Here is an 11,246-nt window from a genome sequence, read left to right on the forward strand (position 1 = left end):
CCGAGGGAGAAAACTGGAAGCCACAGTGCAGCTAGTACAATCAGAAATGTTTATAAACACTAACATATGCAGAACTGACTGAACTGCGACCGCAAAAAAAGATAAGCGATAGAAGCTCCTTCTTAGGTCGAGTCAGTTACTAAGCCAATTCGCCAAGAATGACAACTAGCAATACGAGTTACGGAGTCAGTGGAGATATCATAACCATTAAGAAATGCGCATATAACCAACAATGTGCGTTTGTACATAAAGTCAATTACGTACATTATGTGTAAATATTATTGACGCAAGCCGTTTCGATATTGTTGATGTAATCTTGTGGCTCGCTTTCGCAGTTCAATCAAGTAACAACAATAATTTTTCCGATTCCGCTCGCCAACTGGTCACTCATACTGCACGGTTCAGCGACTTAATCATTCAGCACATGACACTAGATCATTTCATGTGTGCACACTGGTCATCTGGATGGTAATCGCTTGATTATACGATGGATCCATACTTTTCACTGTGTGGTTTTACTAACCGACCACTTTTTACTGTTCGGTTCCAATCGACTTCCCTTCAAAATGAACAGTTGTTTCAACAGTTATGCACAATTTCAAACATTTAAAGAGCTGTTCACCATCACGTGTGTGTCTTGGTTTTGCGCGAGTTATTATAACTTTGTCCGACCTGGCGCGCCATACAAAACACTTTTGACATGGTGAATATAAAATTCTTTTGGTAGCTAACAGATTCTGAATAAGCGCAGTCAATTTAATCGGAAGAAGTGGCGGAAACGCGGAAAAGCGATTTTTCTTTGAACATTAATGCGATGGCTCGAGGTAGCGGCCAGCTGCAGGGCGCCGCACCACTCAGGTGCGGTAGTTGTTTTCAAGGGTGAAATAATACTTAATAACTATATTTCAAAAAAGAAGTTTAATGATTCTCTTTGCTGCATAAGCATTTCTGGCGCGTTTATTTGTGAAGTGCTTGCAGTATCCAGGAAAACCGAATGCTGACAGTGGCTAACACTTGAAATTCAGCTTAAATTTTCCATCAGCACTTCAGAATTAACGAGCATCATGGGCACTATGTGGTGGTGTAAATGCAAAACTTGCTAAAAATCGGGAAAATCTCCAGAAAACTGCAATGCGTATCCATGTGACCTACATATAAACCTTGTTTTATGTGGTGGCTGTAACTGAACAGTAACGCGCACGTACGCATGTACAGAAATTAATAAATTTTTCTGTTTTCGAATAATATAGTTGTTCGCCAGTTAGTACCTTTTTGTCAACTGTATTTCATCAATGCAGTTTTCGGTTTACATTGTTGCCTCGGGTGTATATGCCCTTTCGATTTTGCTGAGCGGTTTAGCCGCGGATGTGGAGAATCTGGATCCTATTACATATACGGAATCCTTTCGCACATTCGAATATGCTTTCGAGGTAGGCGAGATCTTTTTTTAGCTGGCTTTATCGCAAGAAATTGCCGTTATTGTTTCGTATATTTATTGTTTCGTTTGCTTATTGTTTCGTACGAATATTGTTTCGTACGAACTCTTAGATAGCTAACACTATTAAATTTGTCTTTTAAACAAAACAGTTTACCTTTATTTAAGAGTGATTATCCATGAAAAATTCTGGCAGTCGAAATGCTGATGAATTTGAGCAGAATTACAATACTTTTGGATCAGTCTAATATTTGAGTCTGTTGGTACAGGTAGGCTATCGCCTATCGAAAAGGATTTATTTACTGTAAACTTTTCTCTGAATGAAAAATATTTAAAGTGCAAAATTTACGCCACCTTGTTAAAGTGTTTGCCATAGATCCTAGTTCCGCCAGTTAACAATTTTGCAATAGTTTGTATTAATTACTACTCCAGTGCACGTTGCATCCCTGGAAGGAGGATGCGGATGATTTATACCAGGCCATTAGTCATCAGCCGGGAAGTTCCTGTCAATTGCATAACCTCACACAGTTGGGTGGTCCGCCAAAGGGAGACGACGCGGTCAAATACGAAATTCGCTACGGTGTTCGTACGAAAAAATGGTACCTCCTGGCGCGCTTCTTTATTTACTGACTTGGTACCTGCTTACAGTGTCGGCGACCCAATAAACCGGACAACTGCACCAGCGCGAACGATACATCCCAGTGCACCGTAGAAAAAGCTTGTCATTGCTGTACCGATATTCTCGTTGAGGAATTGTGTCTGTACGCACGGTTCTCCTTGGACCTAATTTCCAGCCAATGTAAACCCATCCCGCTTGACCAGGCCGTGGCGACGGCTGTTGAGAGCGCAATGAAGTCGGATAACGGCACTATTTATGTTGAATATTCGCCACCAGCCACACTGCCATTCAGACAAAGTACAGACGCAAGAGTTTTTAGTAGAATCTGTCGGTTTTCACTGTTGATAACCCGATATTAAATTTAATGTCGTTGATTTAGATACACCGTACTGCACGAGCCGCTTAGATTTGCCGGCACGCTGTTTACAAAAGATGTTGGTCCTTGTGGACACCGGGAAATGTTTGCTTAAAATAATCTTGGATGAGTATGGCGCGGTACCCCCTGATACTATCTGGAATACCATGAAACCCATCACCAACGAGCAGTATACACAGTTTCTGGGCCTGAGTGACCATGGCATTAATTGCTATCGTCACAACAACAACAACTGTGATGCTTGCCTGAGCCTACCCCTGGTGCAGGATATCAAGGAGAACGCATACCAGATAGAATCAGCGCCGGAATAAAGCGGTTTGCCGGTGTAGCTGTTTTAAATATTTAGAATATAAAACCATTCCTGCTGTTAATTGTACTAAATAGTAAATAATACTGTCAGCTATTCTGTCTTCAAGGTGCTTGACAAAATAAATCATGTTATTTATATTATGATCTAATTCGCTCAATCCAAATGGCAAATACGTATATATATCAAATGCAAATTATATCTATACTTGAAGTATAAGTTTATACAGCAGAGGCAGCGGTGCCCGGCAAGTTTAACGCAGATGACTTTCTGAAGCCCTAATCGTACCTTACCGAAAGGTTCGGTTTGCATATCTGTAAAAGCATCACAATTTAACGCTGCATTTCTGCTAGAGTACGCATTCGGTCGGGTTTCTTCACCTTTGTAGCCGCTTTCAAATGTACTGTTTTCTTGCTATTGTGCAAAAGTAATAAACTACGGTAATAATCATTACTTGCTAAATTATTTACCGAATAAGTTGGTAAAACTGTTTCTTCCCGCTAAAATTACTGATAACGATCATAATACAAGCTGCAGGCGTGCTGATATCACTCATATAATATCTTTATTGATTCACATCATTTCAACGTCGTCAAACAATATGTTTGTACTTGCAATCCGACAGTCGTACATCGGCAAAACCGTGCACACTGATCGAAACAATAAACACAGTCTGTAATAAAATTCTCTCAGTAAGACTTTATGGCCGGCATAGAAAAGCGTACCAGCGCTTTCACGTTCACAAATTCATCTGAATTTTAGTATTCGCAGTCTTCGGCTTGGGCCTCTTTGTGTCCCCATCCTTTGTTTCCCCATCCTTTGTTTCCCCATCCTTTGTTTCCCCATCCTTTGTTTCCCCATCCTTTATTTCCCCATCCTTTATGTTGTCCCCAACCTTTGTGGCCCCAACCTTTGGGGCCCCATCCCTTATGTCCCCATCCTTTATGTCCCCATCCTTTATGGTGACCGAATCCCTTCTCCTCGAATCCGAAATCAAAGGCCTTTCCGAACTGGAAGAACGGCTGTTCTTTCTTAATCTCCCAGTAAGATTTTGCTTCGGTTTCGTTGGCGTTGGTCTGGTTGTCGGCGGTCATGGCTTCATCACTGCGGCCCATACCGAATTTGTGGCGGCGCCACCGTCCACGTTCCTCCCCGCCGTCCTTTTCGTTTTCTTGACCTTTGTCGCCTCCTCGGTGGCCCCAGCCAAACTGGCGCTTTTCAGTTTCGTTCTTGGGTTTAAAGATACGCGGGCACTTGATGTCGTTCTGGCAGATGCTGCATTCGTTCATGCAGCGAACACCAAGGGCTGTAAGTGCAAAATTGATTACTTCTGTAACACGGACAAAAGAAAAAGCGGGAAAGACTTACTGGCATCGGCAGCCAGGGCTTCGTATTTCTCGCGCTTGCTATGCACGGTCTTTCCGTTGGTCAAGCAAATGGAGTAGTTCTTAGTCTTGTTGTCTTCCTTGATATTGGACACTGCGAAAGTTAAGGTTCGATTTCGCATTTGTTAAAGAAAATATTATAAAAAGATATTCCCACAAAATTATGCATGATTATGGATTATGGTCATCTTTTGAAATCAGTAACAATATTGTTGTTACGATTGTTAAGGATCTAAACCAGTAACTGCAAAAATTAGTGTCGTTTACTTTACTTACGGTCAAATTCATCAGCCTTGCACGGGCACGCTCCAAAGCACCGTGATCCCAACCCGGCATTTTGGGCTTGCGCATTGGTCAGTTCGCACAGGTTCTTATAGGTGACATTATTCGATCCGCACAATTCAAACTTATTCTTCTCTCCGCCCTTGCGATGGTGCTTCCACGCACCTTCATGCACCATCACCTTGTGGTTGGGTCCGAAGGGGCAGGTGCAGTTGGGCGGGTGTTCTGGGCTCTCGGTCGTGGCCTCCATGTACCAGTGGCGCCACTCCTTGGCTTTGGTCTCCCGGCGCTGTTTGATACGCTCGATCTTCTCCGCCGACGGGAAACGTGGGCATTTGGTGTTGTTGAAGCAGTCATCGCAGTCTCCCTTGCAACGGATGCCCAGAGTCGGGTCCGCGGCGAAGGCCTTGCTTACTTCGCGCCATTTGCGCACGGTGTTTCCGTTGGTCAGACAGATGGGTTTATGGTGGCGACGGCGGCGATGGTGGCGACGACGGCCGAATCCGAAGTGGCGCGGCTGGCGTTCGGGCTGGTCTTCCAGCCCTTCGGGCTCTTCGGCACCCTCGGGTTCATCGGCTTTGCCTTCGCGGTCTTCGTTCTCGTTGGCCTCGGGGTTCTCAGCTTCCGGTTCTTGGGTGAAAGATTCCGCGGTCGCATCTACGGTCGAATTGGTGGAGTTGGAGCCGGAGATGTTGGCGGATCCCACGGCGAAGATTATGGCTTTGGGTTCCACGGTAGCATTAGAAGAGGCGTTGGACGAGCCTGCAGCGGATTCGTCGACCTGTTCCGGCTGCTGATTCTCGCCCTGGGCTTGGGGGTTTTCGTTTTCCTCTTCAAAGGGGTTTTTGAAGTCGCCTTTGATTTCGTTGGTGCATGGACATTTGCCAAGACAGCGGAATCCCAGCTCTACCGAATTACAGTTGTCAAAACAGGAAACGAATATACCGTTGTGCCAGAATCATATAAAATATTTATTTATGTATTTATTTATAATTATTTTTCTAGCCATTAATTTATTGTTTCTCATATGTAATATTATTAGTAATAATTTTTATACTGGTAACTGTTAAAGTTTATTTTTTGTTATTATTTGCTCAATACTAAGGCTTAATCATTTAGGGCAGAACATTTACTGGTAATCAGTTGTTGTATCTGTACTTACTGGGATTGGTTGTCTGGTTGTTGATCAGTTCGCAGATATTGCTGTAAGTCTTATTATCGTTGCCGCACACTTCCAAATGCCGGCGTTTGAAGCCCATACTGAGCGCTTCCGGGCACGTGCAGTTAGGTGGGTGTGGGCGGGCCTTTTCCTTGTCTTCCTTTTCTTTGACATAATCAATAGGGCAGTGGATGGGCGCGGTCTGGCACTCAGAGCATTCACCCTTGCATCGTACACCCAAAGCTGCAAAGAAACTAATCATGATTACCATAATTCAAAATAACCGGCAAATAAGCGTAATTACATTCGTTCTTCTTCAGAGCCTCGTGCTTCTCGATCTTGCCATGGACCGTCTGACCGTTGTTCAGGCAGAACGGTTCGGCTTCCTTGTGGTACTTGTGGAGGCCGCGTTTCTCCTCACGCTTTTCCCAACCGAAACCGGCATTTCGTTTAAACATGTGATGTTTGCGTCCTGCGAATAAAAATCGTCACGTCATTACAGATTAATTAAACGCGGTGATTCATTTTGCTGGGTTTTACCGAACTTCTCCAGATCGCATGGGCATTTTCCATGGCAGCGTTTGCCCAGGGCGGGATTGGCCACTTGTTTGTTCTTGAAGTCGCATTTGTTAGCATAAGTCACGTTGTCCGAACCGCAGATCATCTTTTTCTCAAGGTGTTTCTGGCCGCATGTCGTGTTCAGGAATTTCTGATAGCGATGCGAAGATTTCTGGGTGCAGACGCAGTTGGGCGCTACAACGGGGGATTCGCGGCGATTTCGGTGGCGGCGCTTGGGGCAGCGCAGGTCGTTGGCGCAGTCGGCGCATTCACCGTGACACCGCTTACCCACAGCTGTAATAAATAGTATTAATTATGCGTAACGTTATTACTTTAGTTGGGCATTTATCATTAATATTATTAATATTATTTCAAAATAGTTAGTACTTTTATCTGATTTATCAATAATTATTGTATTTTAATAATAATTAACTATCTTTTATTTCTATCTAAATGTAATTATTAAGCTAGAATTAGCAAGATAATTTTATATTTCGAAAATGTCTTACTTATACACTCTCACAAAGAAAATAATTTTTAATTTTATGTAAAACAGCGATCAAATAAAAATTAATTTGAAAAACATGATGCTAATTAACAGAAAGATTTTCCCGGAAAATTTTTCGTCGTTATGACAACGATTTTATATGTTTTGCTACAAGGAAGGTAACCTTGAACAATTTAACGCCCATTAATCTTTGTTGCTTGCTTGATTAGCTGTCATTTAATCGCTAGTCGATTATAATGATAATTTGACTTGTTGTGATAATAAAACGCCGAAATGAAGCAAAAATATGGCTTACAGGGATTGGCTTTCTTGGCAGCCTTCAGTTCGTTTTTGCCGTAGACGGTTTGTCCGTTTGTCAAGCAGTAGGCTTTCTGTATCATGAAATGCCGGCGATGCGATTTGAATTCGTGTTCTTCTGCAAAACGTGCATCAGCATTAATAACCATGAATCAGCAATAGTACTCGTATCAATTTATCGCCACGAAATACCAATTAAAAAATACACCAGTAATAAGACCAATTTGGTTTATTTTAAAACTGCGCTAACATTTTTTGCGCAGAACAATTAGACATAATTTTTTACCGAGCATGTGGGTAGCAAGAACCATATACTATAAAAATAATTTTAAAAATAAAGTAAGTATAAAAAAGTATAAAATAATAAATAAAAAAAGTAAATAATAAGTAAAAACATAAGTACAAAAAAAGGTATAAAAATATTTTTACTTACAAATATTAAATTTAATTGGCAGTTTACTTGAAATACTCGCATATGGAAGGCGGTCAGCTAATTAAACAGAATATTTACTGCTAATTTTGATAATATTTGTTTTTATTTATGCAGATAATTCTATTTCTTCTTTGTTTTTAACGGAGATTTCTGTCTCACCCTCTTCGTCTCCGCACGGGCACGGTCCATGACAGCGGATGCCCAGATTGCTGTCCTTGGCCGCCGCGTTGGTGTACTCGCACTTGCTCTCGTACGTGACATTATTATTGCCGCAGATCTGTTTCTTCAGCTTCCATTTCTGCTTGAGCGATTCCAGGGTATCGTTGCCCCTGAGATTCTTGACAATCCAGTCTTCGTGCTTGTACTTCCACAACTCCAAGGATTTATCCTTGTGCTCTTCTTTAGTGCAGTTGCAGTTGGGCGGTCTCACGCCGGCAGTCTCTTCGTCATCCTCGAAAAAGCGCCGGTGATGCCGTTTTTTAAAGTGGCCGAAATTTGCCGCACAACCTGCAAACATAAAACGTTAATGAAGGTAACACTATAAAAATAGAAAGAACTGGCGAATGCAGTAAACAAAATACTATGTGCAATGCTTGCAGGATGAAAGACGAAATAAATAATAAAAAGTATGTACATCAAATAAATTTTTATACACACCCATACGTATAAAGTTAAATACAATAGTAAAAAATTGTATAATAAAATAAATATTAATAAATAGGAAATACTAGTAAAAAATAAATAATAAATAGTAAACATAAATCATAAATAGTAAATAATAATAAAAAATTGTATAATAAAATCTAACATAACGAACTGTAATTATAGTAAAAGTATTATATAATAGATTATACTATTATTGTAATGCAGTGAAATTATAACAAACACGCTGAAGGCATTGGTAAAACTTACCGGCAACAATTGCCGCTAAAATCAAAACCTTCAACATTTTGATAAATTCAGAAAAGCGAACTGATTGCAAATTGATGTTTGTGCATCGGGTAACTCCAGTGTTTTATACCTCAACCGGCAGCAATGATACGGCAGAAAACAGCCGCATATTTCCAACGGACACATAACAGAAATCTTCGATATACATTTCCTGATGTAATTATGCGAATGCTGAGCAATTACACGGCGGAATTTTTGACGAACCGGTTCCCGGATGTTTATTAGTTAGGTTAGCTGGGGATGCTATTAAAACGCCGGCCGAGGAAACCGCAGACCGGTTTCCCACCTATAATAACGAAGCACATTACAAGCGTTCTGCGTGAAGTTTTAGGGGAAATCTCGAGTGCCCGCGGCTGATTCGACACATGTCTGTTGTTTGCACTCTTTAATATGGGAGGTTATTGGTGTGTGGTGCGCCGTGCTGATATCGGCACACACGTGAAGCCGGCGTATAAACGCCGTGATTGACCATGAACCGGCGTTTTTTTTTGCGGCCTTGTTAATCGTTATGTTAGGTAATAAACTAGAATTTGTGGAAACCGCTATTAATATAAGCGGCTTCCGAAAATTCGGTTCATTGGCGGTGATTTTTGTCAATGGTGCATCCGGGATTCAACTGTTTTTTCTTTAGGTCTTAGGTAATGCAACAACAGAAACCTGTTAATTAAATAAATTTGTCGGATGTGAATATTTGCCGAAAAAAGAGAGCGCCAACCGGCGTGCGTTTTGCGGTTAATATCTTTAAAAGAATTTGGGTTGAGTGGCCGGATGCCGGCATTTACGGTGGTTTCAAGAAAACATGATCGTGCAAGAAGGAATGTTGCGGTTTTTTTGTAATTTGTTAATGATGTGTTAAGTGATTCATGAGAAATGCCAAGCCGGACGTAATCGGACATTTTAAATACAGACAGCCATGTTTATTAACCCATCAATATGCCTCGGGTTGGATTTTAAAATCTCGGTACATTGGCTTCGCGGTTCGCACTCCAATAAATCGCAGTTTTAGGCAGTAGACAGATGATCTGCTTAATAAGATTCAAGTTCAATTATTATTACGTTATTTTAAGCAATTCTTGATTTAAATTTTTGCAACCTGTTTTCGTAATATAATTTTCATTTCCTTTGAACATCGGAAATTAATTATTTACCACGCATAGCAGTCGCATGCAGGCGGTCTAATTCCACTGTTAACCCTATAGAACCGGAATGGGTCATGGTGACCCAAGCAGTGGTAAAAACATTAGATATCGTTTCTTGTTGGCAAAGCATTGGGGTATTCATTAGGGCTATTCTTCTATATTATTTCTGGCAACATTTCTGCCTTTCAGTTTTCAAAAAAAATTTGGTTTAGCATGAAAATTACGCTGGGTCGTGGCGACCCAGATTTACATCCGGTTGCCAAATGTTTAAACATTTCTTTACCATTCAGTCAAAGAATATGAAATAATTCCCACCCAAGCAGAAAGATGTGTACTATCACTCAAAATGTTTAAGGCTGCAATACATTGCTGCTCTACAGAAGAAAAAAATCAAATCCGCAACCGGTCGATAATGTGGTTACGTAAGGCAATCTGTCTCTGTGGAAGCGATATCCTCGTTCGAACAGTGCAGTCATGAGAGGCCACACAGTTTCATCACGGCGATACTGACGAGGGAGATACCCGAACACGTCCGCGTCAGATCAGCATACACTTGGTACCATTAGAATCCTTAGAATTTCAGCTATTTTCTTTGATAATCAAAATACCCCCAGATAAAAAACTCGAGTTTAGGGATCCCTGAGAAGGCAACACAGATAAGATGGCTGATTTCCATCGAAACGTCAGCAGACGCCATACAGAGCTGTACGGCGCGTCTGTACGGATGCGAGATTGCGCAACCGTCTTTCAGCGAGAAGTTAAATAGCGCTTTATCGATAGCTATCGCAGTTTTTTAACTCATTAAGCGCAGCAGCATCGACTAGCTGCATAGAGATCAATGCAACCGCGGATGCTGTGCGCGCGATAGGGCAAAATAGGTGAGAAGCCGTCAACAAAACCAATACAGAATCAACAGATTGCAGCCAGACTATGCGTAACGCATGGCGCATGTAGGCTGGACAATGCGTATGGCGCCTGCTGACGTTTCGATGGAAGTCAGCCATCATATCTATGCTGGCTTCTCAGAGATCCCTAAACTCGAGTTCTTTATCTGGGGGTGTTTTGATTCTCGAAGAAAATAGCTGAAATTCTAAGGATTCTGATGGTACCAGGTGTATGCTGATCTGACGCGGACGTGTTCGGGTATCTCCCTCGTGAGATCCGCGATAACAGTAAGTATCTAATTGTGGCCGGCTTGCAGATATCGCTGTCTGTGAGACCGATTCGAATGACCAGAGGTGTTCCATCCTGCCAAGACTGGCAGATGAATGGGCTCTGCCCCACTTTTGCCCAGCACAAATAAACTGACTATTCTCACTCTCATTAGTCAGTCCTGCCCTCTCAAGGCAAAATCGCCAATTATAGTGCCTGGGTAAATTGACCCATGTTCGGGAGAATCGTCTCTGAGATATGTTCGGTTCTATAGGGTTAATTCCATTATCAATTCTCCAAATTACCTATAAATATGTGGTATTTTATGTCCTTTTACCATAAATTCGCGCTACAGAAGTATAAACATAATAATAATTATCAAATCTCAACTGCAAATCTGGTCTCATCGGTAAATGCCGCTCTGACGAGACTGGGTAGCGAAAACTGTTTAATAATTTCGATTTTTCTGATGTTTTTCTACTTTAAGGTTTTCGTTTTTATATTTTTCTCACTACGCTTTAAAATTTCCTAACAATGTTAAACTTTTATAGACGACTTCTTTTCATAGAAATTCTTTATCACTTTTGTAGCATGAAAATCAATAAATTTTCATGAAAACACAAAAGGTGCAACAGGAAGTGGACC

At 41.4% G+C, this 11,246-nt stretch overlaps 2 protein-coding genes across 3 annotated transcripts; one reads left to right on the forward strand and one right to left on the reverse strand.

Moving 5' to 3' along the window:
• Positions 1–1,132: 1,132 nt before the first annotated feature.
• Positions 1,133–2,839, forward strand: LOC129592474 (uncharacterized). Of its 2 annotated transcripts, XM_055488519.1 has the most exons (4): positions 1,133–1,430; positions 1,868–2,017; positions 2,084–2,351; positions 2,434–2,839. In XM_055488519.1, exons 1-4 carry the CDS (start codon positions 1,293–1,295, stop codon positions 2,739–2,741), a joined length of 864 nt encoding a protein of 287 aa, XP_055344494.1. In that variant the 5' UTR covers positions 1,133–1,292; the 3' UTR covers positions 2,742–2,839. The 2 variants fall into 2 exon arrangements, with proteins under 2 accessions (XP_055344494.1, XP_055344495.1); XM_055488520.1 differs by lacking the exon at positions 1,868–2,017.
• A 446-nt stretch (positions 2,840–3,285) lies between these two features.
• LOC129592352 (uncharacterized) lies at positions 3,286–8,480 on the reverse strand. The gene is made up of 9 exons (XM_055488363.1): positions 8,272–8,480; positions 7,519–7,866; positions 6,925–7,044; positions 6,104–6,415; positions 5,868–6,035; positions 5,567–5,806; positions 4,399–5,310; positions 4,106–4,216; positions 3,286–4,043 (listed from the first exon to the last, which is right to left on the reverse strand). The coding sequence occupies exons 1-9, from the start codon at positions 8,306–8,308 to the stop codon at positions 3,496–3,498; spliced, it is 2,796 nt and encodes a 931-aa protein (XP_055344338.1). The 5' UTR covers positions 8,309–8,480; the 3' UTR covers positions 3,286–3,495.
• Between the last annotated feature and the right edge of the window lie 2,766 nt (positions 8,481–11,246).

The sequence above is a fragment of the Paramacrobiotus metropolitanus genome, unplaced genomic scaffold, assembly GCF_019649055.1.
Source record: "Paramacrobiotus metropolitanus isolate TYO unplaced genomic scaffold, Prichtersi_v1.0 Parri_scaffold0000052, whole genome shotgun sequence".
NCBI classification, from domain to species: Eukaryota; Metazoa; Tardigrada; class Eutardigrada; order Parachela; family Macrobiotidae; genus Paramacrobiotus; species Paramacrobiotus metropolitanus.

Bases quoted from the DNA above. Each gene is read 5' to 3' on its own strand.
- LOC129592474 (XM_055488519.1), top strand. From the start codon at position 1,293: ATGCAGTTTTCGGTTTACATTGTTGCCTCGGGTGTATATGCCCTTTCG. The intron at 1,431-1,867 runs GTAGGCGAGATC...TTACTACTCCAG, and splicing joins CATTCGAATATGCTTTCGAG to TGCACGTTGCATCCCTGGAA. The intron at 2,352-2,433 runs GTACAGACGCAA...TCGTTGATTTAG, and splicing joins CACACTGCCATTCAGACAAA to ATACACCGTACTGCACGAGC.
- LOC129592352 (XM_055488363.1), bottom strand. From the start codon at position 8,308: ATGTTGAAGGTTTTGATTTTAGCGGCAATTGTTGCCG. The intron at 7,045-7,518 runs GTGAGACAGAAA...CACGTTTTGCAG, and splicing joins CCCGTGCGGAGACGAAGAGG to AAGAACACGAATTCAAATCG. The intron at 6,036-6,103 runs GTAAAACCCAGC...TTTTATTCGCAG, and splicing joins ATGCGATCTGGAGAAGTTCG to GACGCAAACATCACATGTTT.